This window comes from Geotrypetes seraphini, chromosome 19 (assembly GCF_902459505.1).
Source record: "Geotrypetes seraphini chromosome 19, aGeoSer1.1, whole genome shotgun sequence".
In the NCBI taxonomy this organism is placed as follows: Eukaryota; Metazoa; Chordata; class Amphibia; order Gymnophiona; family Dermophiidae; genus Geotrypetes; species Geotrypetes seraphini.
Window position 1 is genome coordinate 29,385,101 of NC_047102.1, and position 18,500 is coordinate 29,403,600.

Genomic DNA, 18,500 nt, shown 5'->3' on the forward strand with positions numbered 1-18,500 from the left:
TGGTTGGGTTGAGAACTTTTCAGTGGCCCTTCATAGGTTTTTCTGGACAACCCATGCTAAAAATGTTGGTGTTTGGGAGTTTCTACATGGCTTTAAAATGCAAATCAGCCCCTTATTTAGTAAACGCCAGATATGAAAATGCATTTGGCATTTTCACAGAACACCCTAAAAGTACTGGTTTAAGGTTTCTAGGTGTGGTTTGATCTAAAAAGTATTCTGAATCTTGGTATTCCTGTGAATCCACAGGCTTCCTGAGTATGAACAAGGATACAATTCACTGAAGGCTCTTGTGCGAAATTAAACACCAGAAAATTAACTACAGGGCTTTTTTGTGTAAGAAAACTGAAATAATTTTTATCTTTATGTTTTTTTCAGAAACATGGGGCAATGGAACATAGAATTATATTCCAGGCCACTGTTCTGTTTCCAAGTAAGGAGTGTTTAGCAACTCAATTTAACTTGCCTGGCAACCGGTTTTTTGGGGACACAGCTTTGTGTGACATGAACAAGGTGTGCTCTCAAGATAATGGGTAGAGTTGCCAAATGGACTACTTAAATCATGCAGGCTTGACATGGTCAAATGTGATAGTGTTGGTTTGGGAAAGGTTCCCATGAATTCTGAATTTTACCTCCCCCCTTCCCGCCTTTGAAACTTCCCAAATCAAGTGTTGCCAGACTTCCTGGACTAAAAAGGAAGAAAGAAAAACAGCCAAGACAGAATGAACCAAATCTAGCATGAGTAAAGTTTATATTAATTTCCTGAAGCATAATGTCAGAAGGATTAATGGATCAAGTCGCTCACTACTTTGGGAAGAAAAAAAAAGAACCATCAGTACCTCAGAACAAGAATAATACTCTTTGAAAAAAAAAAAACAGAATCCCAATTTGATGGCTAGGTTTACTAAAATAGATCAGCATGGGATCATTCTATACAGGTCACTTAAAGTTAGGCACCAGGATGCTGCATAAGAATATAAAAATAGCCTTACTGGGTCAAATCAATGGGTTCCCATCTTCGTGAAGGCCAATCCAAGTCACAAGTACCTGGCAAAAACCCAAATAGTAGCAGCATTCCATGCAACCGTCCCATGTCTGTCTCAACAGCAGACTATGGACTTTTCCTCCAGGAATTTGTCCAAACCTTTTTTTAAAACCAGCTACATTAACCACTCTTACGACGTCCTCTGGCAACGCGTTCCAGAGCTTGACTATTCTCTGAGCGAAAATGTATTTCCTCCTATTGGTTTTCAAAGTATTACTCTGTAACTTCATAAAGTGTCCCCTAGTCTTTGTAATTTTTCCACTCAGGATTTTGTAGACTTCAATCATATCTCCCCTCAGCCGTCTCTTTTCCAAGCTGAAGAGCCCTAACCTTTGTAGCTTTTCCTCATACAAGAGGCGTTCCAGCCCTTTGATCATCTTGGTCGCTCTTCTTTGAACTTTTTCTAGTGCTGCTATATCTTTTTTGAGATAAGGAGACCAGAACTGAACGAAATACTCAAGGTAAGGTCGTACCATTGTGAATTCCATATCGGCAGTTATGCATGTAATTGTCATTACAGAATATTAATGTAAGTCAGTGTTTAAGCACCAGTATGAGACCTATGGCAATGGCTGATGCAGATGTCTACGATTAAATGTTACAGTTGTTCACACAACTGCTGGCATTCTATAAAGTTTGTAGTATAGTGCAGGGGTAGGCAATTCCGGTCCTCGAGAGCCGGAGCCAGGTCAGGTTTTCAGGATCTCCACAATAAATCTGCATGAGATAGATTTGCATCTCAAGGAGGCAGTGCAGGCAAATCCATCTCACACCTATTCATGGTGGAGATCCTGAAAACCTGACCTGGCTCCGGCTTTCGAGGACCGGAATTGCCTTCCCCTGGTATAGTGTGACCAAAGTTGCGCATGCAAATCAATTCACATTAGTGATTTGCGCATGCAACTTAGTTGAATAATGAGCTAAACAGCACTGATAATTGGCAATTAGCAAGTAATAATTGGCACGACTTAAAATTTATGCGCACAACATTTTAAGCATATTCTATAAAGTGGTGTGTGTAACTTCTGGCAAAACAAGGCAGGGCCAGCGATGATCATGGGCGGGTCATGGGCATTCCTAAAAATTAGGTGCACTGTTATAGAATATATCCGGTCAATGAACCGCTTAGGCGCAGAAATTTTTCATTGGCATAAATGGTTGTACCTAAGTTTTAGTCATGCACACGAGCGCTACGCATGATTCTATAGTCTGCGCCTGACTTTGGTGACATTTTATAGAATCATGCTATGCATTCTCCTTTATAGCGCTGATGTTTTAGGCATCATCTACAGAGTATGGCCCTTGGAGCCAGATTCTATAAATGGCGCCTACGCGCACCTACATTGTAGGCATCGTTCAGTGCAGTTGTCACACCTAGCAGCATGCTTAGGTGTCACTAGGCATCCTAGAGATAGGCATCAGCATATTAGGCGCCTATCTCAACCATAAGAACATAAGCAGTGCCTCTGCTGGGTAAGACCTGGGGTCCAGCATGCCCAGCAGTCCGCCCACGCGGCAGGTCCATCAGGTCCAGCCCCTGTTAGTAACCCTCTATCTATACCCTTCTTTCCCCTTTTCCTTCAGGAAATTGTCCGATCCCTTCTTGAACTCCAATACCATACCCTGTCCTATCATGCCATCTGGAAGCGCATTCCAGGTGTCCACCACCCATTGGGTGAAGAAGAACTTCCTCGCATTGGTTCTGAATCTGTCCCCTTTTAATTTTTCCGAATGCCCTCTCGTTCTTGTAGTTTTCGAAAGTTCGAAGAATCTGTCCCTCTCCACTTTCTCTATGCCCTTCATGATTTTGTAATACTGTACTCTGTCCTATCACACCCTCTGGAAGCGCATTCCAGGTGTCCACCACCCGTTGGGTGAAGAAGAACTTCCTCTCATTGTTTCTGAATCTGTCCCCTTTTAATTTTTCTAAATGCCCTCTCATTCTTGTAGTTTTCGAAAGTTCGAAGAATCTGTCCCTCTCCACTTTCTCTATGCCCTTCATGATTTTGTAAGTCTCTATCATATCCCCTCTAAGTCTCATGCCTATTCTCTGACCCTAACCACGCCTACTTTTCAGATAGGCATCATTAGGCATCAGAGAACGCTCCTAAGAGTTTGGCACTGAACTCTTGTTAATTTAATTTTGGGGGGATTGACTGAAAACACTGCACAACAAAGTTTTTGCTTCCTGAACACTGCTGGGTGTTTCTTATAGAATTTTGGGTGCTGATCATGAATATTACATCAAAAATTACCCATCACGTACCATTTCAGAGAAATCTTCAATTTTGTCGTGATTTTTTCTTATATTTGGATGCAAACAATTTTTTCTCCCATAAGTGTCTTATCAACAACGGTTTGTGCCGCCTGGGTATGTCCATGCATAAAATCTAGCCAGGTTGGAAGCTGTTTTATGGAAGATGACATCCTGGGCATGTCTGGGCAGGTCTGAACGAGCTTGCGCTGTCTCACCATGCTATAATGGTGGCTTCCATACACCGATCCTGCTCATTTGGTTAATATAGATAGTCCGTGTGTGTATATAGTATCAGTATAGTAAAGTATAGTAGTATAGTAGCTGTAGCAATATAACAGTAAGTAAGCTTGATGCTATAGACGTTTTGGTGTCGGGCAATATGTCTCGTCGGTGTCGTAACAGCCGCGACACATTCTGCTATATCTGTGGGGAATATACACTTACGCCTCAGAGACGTTCGATGACTGCCCTTGTAAAGAAAGCCTATCATCTGTATTTTGGCTGCAAAATAGGTGATCAAGACAAGCAATGGGCGCCTCACATTTGCTGTGCGACATGTGCTGTTAGTCTGAGAGCCTGGCTCAGAGGTACTCGAAAGACGATGCCATTTGCTGTTCCGATGATATGGCGAGAACAGAAAGACCATGTGACGGACTGTTATTTCTGTTTGACTAATGTGTCTGGTTTCTCTGCCAAAAACAAGAAGTCAATTGAATATCCTAATCTGCCTTCAGCAATGAGACCCATGCCACATGATGACAGTCTTCCAGTTCCGAAACCACCAGAGGATTGGACCTTAGACGAACCAGATGAAGAAACTGCAGTGCAGGGTTCTAACAGTGACATTGACCCGGATTTTGAACCATCCTCATCAGGCGATCCACATCTGATAACACAGTCCGAATTGAACGATTTGGTCAGAGATTTGGGTCTGTCAAAAGCAAAAGCTGAGCTGCTAGGTTCGAGACTGCAGGAATGGTGTTTGCTATCACCAGGTACGAAAATTTCTGTGTTTCGAGACCGGCATCATGATATAACCAAATTTTTTGCACAAGTCGACAGTCTCTGTTTCTGTTGTGACATTGAAGGATTGTTCTCGGTCTTTGGTTGTGATCACAACCCGGAAGAGTGGCGTCTTTTCATTGATTCGTCAATGTTAAGCCTGAAAGCTGTTCTGTTGCACAATGGCAACGTTTATCCTTCAGTACCTGTTGGCTATGCAGCACATATGAAAGAAACATATGAGAATATGGAAATGTTACTAAAGTATGTCCAGTATACCAGGTATAACTGGAATATCTGTGGAGACCTCAAAGTCGTTGCTCTGTTACTAGGACTGCAGCTTGGCTATACAAAGTACTGCTGTTTCATCTGCGAATGGGACAGCCGAGACAGAGAGTCGCACTATTCTAGAAAGAACTGGCCACTCCGTAAAAAGTTAGTTCCAGGACAGAAAAATGTAGCACATGAATCGCTTGTTGACCCGACAAAGATATTTTTGCCTCCTCTTCACATTAAACTGGGACTCATGAAGAATTTTGTGAAAGCAATGAACAAGGAAGGGGAAGGTTTTCGTTATTTAAGACAGATGTTCCCAAGAATAACTGATGCCAAGATCAAAGAGGGTATTTTTGTTGGCCCCCAGATCAGACATGTTATGAGTGACAAGCGATTTGAAGATCTGTTAGTTGGGCCGGAAAAAATTGGCTGGAAAGCCTTGAAAGACGTTGTTGACAATTTTCTGGGCAATTACAGAGCCCCAAACTACATTCAGCTGGTAGACAAACTTCTCAAAGCATACAAGAGAATGAAGTGCAATATGTCACTCAAGATTCATTTCCTCCATTCACACTTGGACTTCTTCCCCGCAAATCTCGGTGCTGTGAGTGACGAGCACGGTGAAAGGTTTCATCAAGACATAGCTACGATGGAGAAACGATACCAGGGCAATTGGAATCCGTCAATGCTTGCCGACTATTGTTGGATGCTACAACGTGATGCACCAGACACTGAATATAAAAGAAACTCGGGAGCAAAACACTTTTAATTCTGTTTCATTTAGTCGCTTGTGCGAAACGTAAACTTGACTATATATTTTATTGTCAGTAAACATAAAAATGTCTATTTCTCATAGTTCTTACGTGATGCAGTAAAACCAAAACCATATTTGAGCATACCAAGTTGGTACCTGTCATAATCACCAAAAACTTTTCAGGAATCAAGACTTAACCAAAAAATTGTTGTGCAGTGAAACTGGCACGGTCAATCACCACACCAATTAAGCCAATTTAAAAAAATAAGTTACGCTCATATCCCAAAGTGAGGCATTGCTAGGCATCATTGATTAGCACCTCTTAAGTGCCATCGACTCGTGCTCGAGTCCTAGCAACTTGATGAATTACAGATCTAAAAAGAAATTGGTTTCCAGCTAGTCCAGTAAGGTCCTCCAGTGTCAACCCAATGGATGTTTCCAATGCGTCCAGCCATCTGATCGCAGGCCGCCCTCTTCGCCTGGTTTCTTCGATCTTCCCAAACATGATGTCCTTCTTCAATGATTTTTCTGTTCTGACAGTGTGACCAAATTAAGACAGTTGTAACTTCATCATTTGGGCTTCAAGTGACATAGCCAGTTTAATCTCTTCCATTTCTATTTCATTTCTATTTGAATATTAGCTGAATTACCCAGTGTGTGTTTGTTTATTCATTTACATCCCGCCTTACATACAAAACTATAACATTACATCAAAAATACGTACACCATCAATCACCGGAATCAATTTATTAGTTCTTCTGGCGCACACATAAAATTCTTCTCCAGCACCAAAGCTCAAAAGAGTCAATCTTCTTTCAGTCTTGTTTCCAAAGTCTCTCGCTTTTGCATCCGTAATTGACCACTGAGAAAATGAGTGCGTGGACAAGTCTGATCTTCGTTTGGAGAATTATTCCCTTGCCTTTGAATACTTTGTCGAGAGCCTTCATTGAAGAGCAACCAAGTTCTATTCTGTGGCATATTTCATCCTTGCTAGTTGCGCCTAATATAGGCATCCTATACAGAATTTGGCCCTTGTAAGTGCTGGGCACGCCACTGACCCTACCACACCCTTCCCACAACCACATCCTCTTGCAGTTACACGCAACAGATTCTGTTTTCTAAAATTATAAAATACTGACTACGGGGCCATTCTACTAAAGTTTAACACAAGCTAATGAACATTGACGTGTGCTAAGTGCCACATGGCCCATAGATATAAAAGAGGATGCGCAGGATTCTATAACGCAGTTTTGCGTATTAACACCCAGATTCTAAATACCGTGTTCAAAGTAGCATGTGCAGATCTCTACACATTGCCAACTTGTGTGCAACTTAATTGGTTAGCAATCCAATCAGTGATGATAATTGCTGATTAACAAGCAATTAGTCGCACTAAATAAAGGTCTACTTGTACAACTTTCTAAGGCCCAGATTCACTAACCTGCCCAATCGGGCCCAATTCAGGCAGGTCCGACAAATTCAGGAAAGGAAAATATGCTGATGGGGGTGATCGGAGGAATGCCCCCATTTGCCTGCCTGGATCGCTGGTGTGCGATCTCCGCGCATGAGCAGACCATCTGCTTTCCCTGCAGATGGTCGGCGCATGCATTTTGTGTCTTTTTTTTTTTTTTACTGGTTTTTGGGCTCAACTCTCCTGCTCCTATCTCCGGCCGAGGTGGTCTGATCAAGCCGGGAGTGGCGAGCAGAGACTGCGGGGGTGGGGACGGCAAGTGGCCTGTGGACAGTGCATGGCCAGGGAGCGTAAGGGTTTATTCCACGGGTGGGGCGCCTGGTAATTGTGACTCTTCCCTCCTTCCCTGCAGTGCGATCCCGCGGGTTTAAAGCAGAGCTGCACTGCGGCTTGCAGCCCCGCTTTAAACCCGCGGGCTCGCACTGCAGGGAAGGCAGCAGAGATCAGTCTGCTCTCCCCCCCCTGCCCCAGGGCTTCTGCAGCCCCTGAAATAGGCAGCGAGATCAGGGCAGAAGAGAGCAGGGCAGAGGCGGCAATGGAGCAGGAGAGTCGGTACAGAGGTGTGCAACGGGTCCCTGGCAGTCGCTTTAGGAGTTGATCGGCCTAGCCCAGTCGGATTGAGAATTTTGTGCTGTGAATCGCTGCCTTCCCTACTTCTGAATGTCCCTCTCCTCATTTGCATGCGCGGATCAACGGATGGTCGGCAGAGAGCTAAGTGAATCAGGCCGGAGGGTAATTTGGTCGCTAATGGGTCGCAAATCGATCGGTACATGATCAGTTTGCTTTGTGAATCTAGCCGTAAGTGTATTTAATAAAATGGTGCATGTAAATTCTACCATACAGATCTCCAAAGAGGGCATGGCCAGGGGAGGGGCGTGGGCAGGTTACGGGTGTTCCTAACAGGCGCACTGTTATAAAATACGCCCAATCCACATACAGTTTAGATGCCTCATTTTCAGTGGCATAAATGGCCACACCTATATGTTAGTCATGCAGATGGGTGCTACGCATAGTCCTCAAACCATGCCTAACTTCAGAGGCAGTTTATAGAATAGCAACAATTGCAGGGTTTTTTGGCGCAGAATTTGTAGGCGTATGTACTGTAGAATTTGGTCATAATTATGCCCACAAATTTATGCCCAAATTGTATGTGCAATTTAATTGCTAAACAAGAAAAGTAGGCCTGGAGTCTCTATACAGCACTGATATCGGTAGCCACCGATCGCATGTCAATCGCACGACGGTGCAGTATAGATAATCGCGCCTCTAGGAAAGATGGGCACTGGAAAAGTAGGTCAGGGTTTTACATAGGCACTTAGCCGCCTGATGCCACTTCTGGCATTAGCCCCGCCCTCAGTGATGTTAGACGGCCTAAAGCGCCTACAGAGGCCTGGAATTGTAGTTCTTCCCTTTTTTTCACCTAGTGTCTCGGTTGGTGTGTAAGTCTGTTGGTCTTCACTACAGTTTTAAAATTTTTAAACATTATGTTAAAATAAATGTTATTTTTTACAATGTTGTAACTCGCTTAGTAAAAATTAAATTAAGCGACTCATCAGATTAAAATAAAACTTGAAACTTGATTCTCTATACAGCGCTGAATTTTTAGGCGCTGATGGGCACCTTGAAACTCAATTAAAAACATCATTTAAATGGCATTTTTTTACTTAGCTTGGGCACCTACCGGGATCGATTTAGATCAGGGGTGTCCAAACTGCGGCCCAAGGGCCGCATGCGTCCCCGTGAAGGATTTTGTGTGGCCCCGGTCGAAGGCGATGCAGTGTTTTCCTCTGCTGCCCCCGGGTGTTTACCATCTTGCCGGCTCCCTCCTCTGTCATGCTGCAGCGTTTGCGCATTTGTGCGGCCCCAGAAACATTTTTTTTTGGCCCATGCGGCCCAGGGAAGCCAAAAGGTTGGACACCCCTGATTTAGATGATCCGAGCTGATAATTAGGCGCCAACAATCAATTATTGGCACTGATTGGAAACAATTAGAATTTACACATGCATTTTGCTGTTCTATAAAAAACATAGTAACATAGTAGATGATGGCAGATAAAGACCCGAATGGTCCATCCAGTCTGCCCAACCTGATTCAATTTATATATTTTTTTTAATTTTTCTTCTTAGCTATTTCTGGGCAAGAATCCAAAGCTTTACCCGGTACTGTGCTTGGGTTCCAACTGCCAAAATCTCTGTTAAGACTTACTCCAGCCCATCTACACCCTCCCAGCCATTGAAGCCCTCCCCTTCCCATCCTCCACCAATCGGCCATACACAGACACAGACCGTGCAAGCCTGCCCAGTAACTGGCCTAGTTCAATATTTACGTGAACCTGAAAACAGACATGACCAAGAATTTGCATGCACTGTTACAGAATATGCCTGATCCGCACCTAATTTAGGTGTGAGGATTTACATGTACGGTAAATCCTTGTCCCTAAAAGTTAGGTGCCGGTCCCAGTCAATGGCGCAGTAAGGGAGGTGCGGGGGGAGCGGTTCACCCTGAGCGCGGTCATCCAAAGGGTGCAGCACCCCCTCCCCCTCTCTGCCCCCCCTCTCCCCACTCTTCTCCTTGCCTACCCCGTGCCTTTTTTACTTCCTTGGCATCGGCGATCTCTTTGATGTCACTTCCGGGACCCGTGCTAAGGAAGTGACCTCAAAGGGCGAACCGACACCAACATGGGCATGCTGCTCACGCCAGAGAAGTTAAAAAGATATGGGGAAAAGGAAGGGGCAGGGGGAGGGGTGGGGCAAAACACTATTCTATAAATGGGGTTCTACTCAGAGCCCCAAAAAAACCTTCTACAGGTATTAATAATCGCTAACAACCAATACAAACTGTCACATGGGTGGACTGCGCACCGGTGGTTCAGAAGAGACATGGAGCCGCCGTGGACATTTTGTCGATGCATGTCCCGTCTTTATTTCCCTGACGCAGCCGCTACCGATCAGCGAAACAAAGGTCTCTTGTTGGAAATGGAGTTGTGAGCAAACGTTTTGGAGTTTGGAATCAGGAGCCACTCTGAAGACTACCAGCTCTACCTGAATTGAAATTGGGAGCCACTTTGACTACTGATTTGAACAACTCTTCAATAAAAATGCAGTTAAGTGACTGGCATGCATACACCAAGGTTTCTGTGTCACTGTGGCGATAATTTGAAGAGGCAACTAGTGGAATTTTATTTAAGCCTATGATAAGAACGTGTTTCGATCAACACGTCTTCTTCGGAACTCCCCCAAAATGGTGGTTTCAAGGGACACGCAACAAATGTGCTTGATCTGTAAGTTGAATATGTAAGCAGTGGAATTGTGCAGCTAAAAGGGCAAAAGCGGCTTGAAACCACCATTTTATGGGACCCCCTGAAGAAGACATGTTGATCAAAACACAGACCGTGTTGGATCCCATATTTGTATAAAGTAGTGTATTTGTACGCAACAATTTGTTTGTTTAAAATAAACTTTGCCTGCATCTTATACATCTGTCTGCAGTTCTTTTCCTTTGTCCTTTGCTCACCACATTTTTACTGCAGATTCGTTGAATTTCCTTTTTTGTCTTCGTTATAATAAGAACGTGGCAGCTTTACTTTACTTTGTGTAATTTGCTGCGTTTTTCTCCACTTTTGATGCAATGTCTCTTCTGAGCCACCGGTGCGCAGTCCACCCATGTGACAGTTTGTTTGTATTGTTTGATAGTGATTCTGCTCGGAACACCATTTACAGATTATTTAAAAAATTTATAAACCGCTTAAAATCTAGGCGGTGGACACAAGGAACATACATAATGCTAAAGCAAAAAGCAATTCACAAAGACAGACAATAACTAGTCCTAAAATTACTGCAGTAACATACTACTCCTAACATCTTCAGTTTGAATTGTGTTCGGAAACGGATAGGCCTCAAAAGAGGCATTACATAGGCTCTCCGTGGCGCTCCAGTTATTAGTCTCAACGCTGAATTCATCAAAAGCTGTAGGGCTTTGCATTTTAATTTTGTTACTCCTAAATACAGCATATTGCAGTAGTCTAATCTATCCAAAATCATTGCTTGTACCACTGTTTGAAAATCTTAAGGCGCAAGCATCGACTTCACTGTGTACAACATATGCAACTGTCCATAATCTGTCTGAATGGGTTCGATGACCCATTGTCAGGGCAGCATCAAGCCAAACCCCCAACACCAACATTTTCCTTGCTTGGTAGGCGTCTACCACTTTGAAGTAGGCACCTAGTCCAAGGTGCCTACCAGAAAGTAGGTCTGGTTAAGATATAGATTGTGGGGTTTTTGCATTTGGGCACCTGTTTTGGGACTTAGGCACCTATTCGCGGTTATGTTTTGCCCCTAACCACTGCGAATACGGAGGGAGGAGTGTATAATATTTTGATTGAAAGCCAATGAAGACTACATGCTCACCTTTCTAGGCGTAAAAACTTGGAATGACCTTACTGAAATGACCAGGACGGAACCTAAGCCCACCAAATTCCGGAAGAAACTGAAAACTCATCTATTTGACACCTAATCACTTGCATCCTCTTCTCCTCCTGTATCTTTCTGCCCTCCATTGTCCTCCCTACCCTCTTCTAACCCCTTCCTCTGTAATGTCGCCAAGAGCTTGTATAGGTATGTGCGATGCACAAATGGAAAAAATACATAAATAAAATAAATAATGAAAAAGGTGAAACCATTTACCACTTGCTTAGTGAATGTAGTAAAATTGCCCAATCTGACTTCAAATAATGTTATGCTGGATATCAGAGATGGGTTTCAATTATAATCATGCCCACAACCAATGAGAACTTGCAATAGCCCCAAGGACAGATCAATATTATATATAAAATTTCTTATTGAACTGATTTTATCGCCACTCAATGTGAGAATCAACTCGATAAGCCCACATAAACTTGCAAAGGACTTCAAGAAATCTCAATAAAATTCTATAAATCTCACAAAATACATGTTTAAACGTCCAAGGCGGGTATATCATAATGCCTAATGTTACGACAGGGTGGCTACAGTCATCCACTGTGCAAGAAGTTTGACGTTAGAGTCAACAAAAGCTGTTATGACCACCATGACGAAACAGTCCTAGAAAATGGAAAAGTTAAGATTTTACGAGCAGGCCATATTCCAATGGACAGATATTGAAATATAAAACACACCTGACAGGGGTTGCCATGCAGCTTATTTTAAGAAATTGGAAAAACTGGGATAGGTTGAATTACTCAATTTGGTGGGAATCCCTGTGTTATTATACTTATAAAATGGAGCGTTGCATGGCCATACAACAGGGACGCTTTAAGAATTTTATGGATGTCTGGGAGTCATTGGCTAAATATTGTAAAGAATAATTGATTTTTATTTTATAGACAAGTAAACATACACATACTGGGGGGGGGGGGGGAGGGGGAAGGGAAGGGAATGGAATTGGAATTGATCCAGGGATTTTATGAATAGTTTCATGAAGGTTTTGATAGATTTGTTTATTAGCTGGGAGGGTGGGGGAAATATCTTTGTGCAGTAATATTTGCAAGTTTTGTTGCACTTATTATATAATGTACAAATATGTGGATCATTTATTGCGCATTTGTCATTTGAAAAATCAATAAAGATTAAAAAAAAAAAAGTAATTTAAAATAATACTGTGATTTTCATTGACAGTGTGGTACCAGGAGACACAAGAATTAAAGAGAAAGACACGCTTATATTTTACAAGGATATCTGGATAATTTCTAAATTTCTGGGTGAAGTCTGAATGCTCTACATTGTTTCTCTTATGGGCCATATATATTGATATAATATTACCATCCTACTATTGATAATTATAATGGAGGGGGGAGGGGGGAGGCTGAAAATTTCTCAGCCCAACCAACCTTTGATGGAACCATTCTCTTCTCGATTGGGCTGAGAACTTTCCAGCACCACCACCCCTCCCCCGGTGGACTACCAGCGGCTCTGTGTGCTCTCAGCCTTTTGATGCAGTGTTACATTTGCAAGGTTGCATCACCTTAAATCAAGGATCTCAAAGTCCCTCCTCAAGGGCCGCAATCCAGTCGGGTTTTCAGGATTTCCCCAATGAATCTGCATTGAAAGCAGTGCATGCACATAGATCTCATGCATATTCATTGGGGAAATCCTGAAAACCCGGCTGGATTGCAGCCCTTGGGGACTGACTTTGACACCTGCGATCTAGGCCAGGGATCTCAAAGTCCCTCCTTGAGGGCCGTAATCCAGTCGGGTTTTCAGGATTTCCCCCAATGAATCTGCACTGAAAGCAGTGCATGCACATAGATCTCATGCATATTCATTGGGGAAATCCTGAAAACCCGACTGGATTGCGGCCCTCAAGGAGGGACTTTGAGACTCCTGCCTTAGATGGACTGAAATGCAAATCTAACTTTTTATCTGGGGGAAATTGGAGTGGAGAGAATGGCTAAAAGACCCCAAAAAGTTATCGACTTTATTTATCTAAGCGGCACGGTTGCAGACGTCTGTTTGAGCAAAAATACTCTTTTTCATGCATGCATAGAGATTACATGTGTGTTTGGGTGTCAGCCCGCGTGCACACGCACGCACACACGCGCACTTCTAGTACATTTAACTGTGCTTTTGTGTTTTGTCAGAATTAATGAGAAAAGTTCCCTTGCCCTAGGGGTAATTAGTGTCCTTGGAGTTAAATAAGCTAATACTTAGACACCTCTGGCACAGGCAATTATGTTTGTGTATTGAATAATTGATTCCAAGAGGGGGGGAAGGGCTGCTAATCAGATCTGAGCATAATGAATTGATTTAATTAGCAGGGGAATCGGAGGGGCCCTGGGAACTGCGTGCATTTATTCAGCCTGCAGGAGAGTGCAAAGCATAAATTGCAAGCGAGAGGCAGACGGGGCACATTCGCACCTTTCCTCGCCTCTCTTTCCATATCATTTTCCCATTTCGAGCGAATTGGACCCAAAAAAAAGCACTTTAAGCCTCCGCCGTCGCAACACGGCCGGGCTTAGGCGCGATCACACCCAATTACATTAGGACAGGGTTTGGGTTGTTGGTTTTTTTTTTTCCCCCTGCTGCAAATTGAACAATTTAGGAAGCCAGAGCTGCGGAACGGACGCTAATTCCACCTCCCCCCTCCCCCGCACCTTTTAAACCGCAGTTTGAAGTGGGCTGCGATTCTAAAAGCTTTCCCGTTAGTCCGAGCTCTTGTGCTCCGAATGTAATTCTAGCCTAAGATCGGGTCATTCCAGCCGGGAGAAGGACGATCGGCGCCGCCAGCCTTGCATCCTTTCCTTCCCTCCCCCCCCCCCCCCCCCCACCTCCACCGCCGGAGACGGAGCGGCTGCGCCCGGACGCCTCTCGATCCCCGGGACGATGGTGCTGGACAAAGAGGACGGTAGGTTGGCTGATCTGCGTGCAATGCACGCGTGTATGGCTTAGGCGCGCAATATACGCGTCTATGTCACCCCCCTCTTATTCCCACCCCCTCCTACAGGTGCATCCGCTGGTTGTCAGTCCTAGCGCGCTAGGCGCAGGATCGTATTTGCTTGTTATTTTGAAAGGTCTCTGAGCATTTTTTTTTGCTTCTGTAGATCTGAGCCTGCCTTAGCTTTTCCTCCTGGCCGCCGTAGGGAAAGTGCATTTGGTCTAGGAGGCTCTGTTTTATTTCTGTATCTCCTTTTTTAAGCAGTGTGTTTGTGTTGTTGCTGCTGGCTCTTTTTTTTTTTTTTTTTAATCTCTTCAACTGAAAATGAGTCTCTGTATTTTGATTACAACATCTCCTTTCCCCTAGTTGTAGCTTTTTCAGCAATCCTTGGTTGGGTGCCTTTCAAGGTTTATTTAAAATTTGATATCCCGCCTTATCCAAATTCAAAGCGGTTTTAAAAATGGCAAGTTTACAGCAATCAATAAATGAAAAGTGGGCAAAAAAAAACCCCAAACCACCCTAACTCTGATCTCAGTAAAGTCACCATCGCTGTATTTATGATGAGAGACAAATACTTTTTTTAAAAAATTCCAGGAGGACTTAGACAAGTAACTGCTAGTTGCAAGTTCGGAGTCTGTCTAAAATCCTGATCTCCTCTCCTGCCTGACTATGCATTTGGGGTTGCCAGCGGTGTTTAATATCTCTGTTCGCCTTCCCCTCCTGGCTGGCAGAATTGAATTCGGTGCAGCCTGCCGGGGGACCTTAAGAATTGCAGGAGAAACCTCAACCCCGCCACCCCCTTTAAAGAACGGGGACAGTAGGTTCAGCAAGTTGTATGATCAGACCGAAGGAAGCGTCTGTCTGCTGCCGGGAACGTGGCACGGTGGCACGGTCGGGGCAGGCTTGAGATTTCCCCTACAACAGATCAGGCAAAAGCCAGCTCTCGATGCAAAGGGCTCCCCCCCCCCCTTCCCTCCACTCCGTCATCCGCAGGAAAGCTCCTTTTGCATCCCTCCAGACCGACTCTTTGGGCTGGATTCACTCAGCTCACGGATCATGTCCCGACCAGTTTAAGCGTTCCCCGATCCTGACCCGATTCACTAACCTTCTGGCCGATCCGATCTGCCCATGCAAATGAGGGGAAATGGCATGCCTAAGTAGGAAGCCCTCGAGTCGCTAAACAGAAGAAGGAACGCCGATTGAGTTTGTCCATCCAAAATGAAGCCATTGCCGAGGACCAGTCGCTCACGTCCTTGCCGACTGTCCTGCTCTCTGTGGTGGTTTCAGATCCTCGGCTTTCTTACAAGAATTTGAATAGGAGGTGAGGGAGTTGGGGCTCTTTGTGTGGCTACCAAAATAACCTATCGACTATTAAATAGCTTCCTCTTCCTCCCCTCAAGAATAGATAGTTTGTCTATAGCTGGATCGCTTCGTTTACTACCCGTAGAGTAGGCTTTTGTGGTTTCAAACTTCTTTCTTAAGGCTTAGCCTAACCCGCCAAAGGCTGGGCAAAGGACCTTCAGGGGGTGGTGTGTGAAATTATTCCTGGGTTGCAAGCCTGCTAGCGACGGCATGACCTGATTATACAAAAACTTTTAGCTGAAGCTGGTGGAATTTTTTTTTTCCCCCCCCCCCACGGAAAGTGAGAAAAAAGCCAGCTTACAGCCACCTTCGTCTCATGCTGGTTTTAAGTCGAGATCTGGGAGGAGCGGCATAGAAAAACCTGGGTCATCTGTTGAGGATTCTGTGCACGGGCATTTAATCTGATTTAATTCACCCCCAAACCCTCAAATGTTGATAGGTGGGCAGGTTGTATTTTCAGTTTTAGTTGTGGTTGCGTCAGAAATGTACCCAGGCCAAACACTTTTGGAGTTGTTTTTTTTTGTAAAAAATTTATTATTTTAAAAACTACAACAGTGTAGTACATTTGATTGAATACCGAAAAAATATTAGAGATTACACCATTTTATACAAATAGTATATAGAACCATAACTTTACCCACCCACCCTTCTATCAATTATTAATAATGCAAGACATCTTTATTTATTACATTGATATGAAGAATTGAACCACATAGAATTATTTGGATATGCGGTCTAGAAATTGACTTATTGTATTGGACAATGAACACTCCACTGAAGATCACTGATGTGAAACCAACTTGTTTATTTCATAAAAGGATACAAGCAGAAGCTGTGGACCCGACACAGCACTGTGTTTCGGCGTCTAAGGAACGCCTGCATCAGGGGTCACTTGGTTCCACTAACATGGCTTGTGTCCTTTTATGAAATAAGTTGGTTTTACATCAGTGTTCTTCAGTGGAGTGTCCATTGTCCGTTCCCACTTTCTTGTGTACTGTGGGTTCTCTGTCCCGTTGGACTTTTTGGTGTTTAATTGTATTGTATTGCCCACGTTGGTGTCTCCTCTCTTTGATGTCACTTCCGGGCCCAGGAAGTGATGTCAGAGGGAAAGTCAACACTACCCGGGCAGCAAGTTTGTGCTGTTGCTCTCACCTGGAAAATTAAACAGGTACTGGAGTGGGGAGGGGAGGGCACGAGCACAGCAGTGGGGGGTGGGGGGGTAGGGGAGGGAATGGGAAGGAGCGGGGGGGGTGCATAGAAGAGGGCAGGAGACAGGTGCCACTTCCCCAGGCGCCACTTACCCTCCCTATGCCACTGAGTACACACATCTTTACTGAACGCCCCTGACCCGCCTGCCCATGCTCCTCTCATGCTAAAAGATTTACATGCACATCTTTATAGAATGGCGCTTAGCAAGATGCCCGTGTAAATCTCAATTATTGCTAATTAGTGCCAGGAATTAATTTAGTGCTCAATTATTGGTGCTAATTGGCTTATTACACAATTATTAAACTGTGCGAGAAAATGGAGCGCACCGCCAAATTTGTGCGTGCAATTTTGAGCCTCATAGGTGGAATCTGGGGGGTAACTGTGCATTAATCGCCAGATTCTGTACCCCCATGACTAAAATCGCACGCGCAAATCTGTGCGCGCTGATTTGCGCAACTTAGTTAACAAGCCAGTCTGTGCCAATGCTCGCAAATTAACAAGCAATTAACAAGCGCGTTGCTGCAGAGAGATTTAGGGCTCCTTTTGCGAAGCCGCGTCGGCGGCTGTATCCCACGCACATTTTTAGCGCGTGCTAACCCCAGCGCTAGCTGAAAAACCTGCCCAAGAGGCGGTAGCGGCTAGCGTGGCCGGCAAATTAGCGCTTGCTAATATGCACGTGAAACTGCTAACGCGGCTTCGTAAAAGGAGCCCTTAATGTTCTAAAAAATTTTTACTAAAATATGGGCGCCATTGGAGTCTTATAGCCATGCGCCCATTAAACCATAATGATCTGTTTGATTAAGATGTACATTCATACTGTCCTTTTTTTTTTTTTTACACATATTTATGAAAGTATTAATGATAAATAACAATTTTAAACGTTAATCTACTTTTTATTTTGGTTGCTCTTATCTTTTGTTCACACATATGATCTGTAGCAGTGGTTCCCAATCCTATCCTGGAGGACCCCCAGGCCAATCGGGTTTTCAGGCTAGCCCTAATGAATATGCATGAGAGAGATTTGCATATAATGGAAGAGACAGGCATGCAAATCTGCTCCATGCATATTCATTAGGGCGATCCCGAAAACCCGATTGGCCTGGTGGCCCTCCAGGACAGGGTTGGGAACCACTGATCTATATTGTATTGCATTGCGATTTATATATGTACGATTTTTTTTCTTTAAATACCAATAAAAAATAATTGAAATTGGAACAAGCAATTACTGGCACTAATTAGAATTTATGTGCACGCCTTCATAAGCATATTCTAGAAAGTGGTACGCATGAATTCTACTGTCTAGATCTCAAAAGGGGGTGGGGCAGGTCATGGACATTCCTAAAAGTTAGGTGCACCATTATACAATATGTCAGATCACGCACAATTTAGACACACAGATGTAGGCCAGGTTTTACACTGTGGTTTATAGAATAGTGCTAAGTGCAGATTTTTTTCAGCAATGATTTTGTTTTAGGCAAGACAGGGCCAGATTCTAAGTAAGGGCCTAAGTAAAAGGGCTTCTGAATGAGCATGGTGCCCCGCCCTCCCCTGCCGCAAGCGCACGCCCCTTCCCTGCACCTTTATAACTTCGGTGCGAGCAGCCACCAGTTTAATTCCCGCGTCAGCTTCGGCGCTCTCTGTCGCTTTCTAGGTGCGGGTCCCAGAAATGATGTCGGAGAGAACACCGAAGCCGACGCGCCAAAGTTAAAAAAAAGGT

At 44.1% G+C, this 18,500-nt stretch overlaps 1 protein-coding gene across 2 annotated transcripts in view; it reads left to right on the top strand.

Moving 5' to 3' along the window:
* Positions 1-13,892: 13,892 nt before the first annotated feature.
* The window catches only part of LMO1 (LIM domain only 1), a 151,979-nt gene continuing 147,371 nt past the window's right edge, over positions 13,893-18,500 (top strand). The window contains exon 1 of one of the 2 annotated variants that reach the window (XM_033927895.1): positions 13,893-14,182. In XM_033927895.1, coding sequence (XP_033783786.1) covers positions 14,161-14,182 — 22 coding nt within the window. In that variant the 5' untranslated portion in view covers positions 13,893-14,160. The remainder of the gene's footprint in view (positions 14,183-18,500) is intronic. The other variant, XM_033927897.1, reaches the window with a different exon arrangement.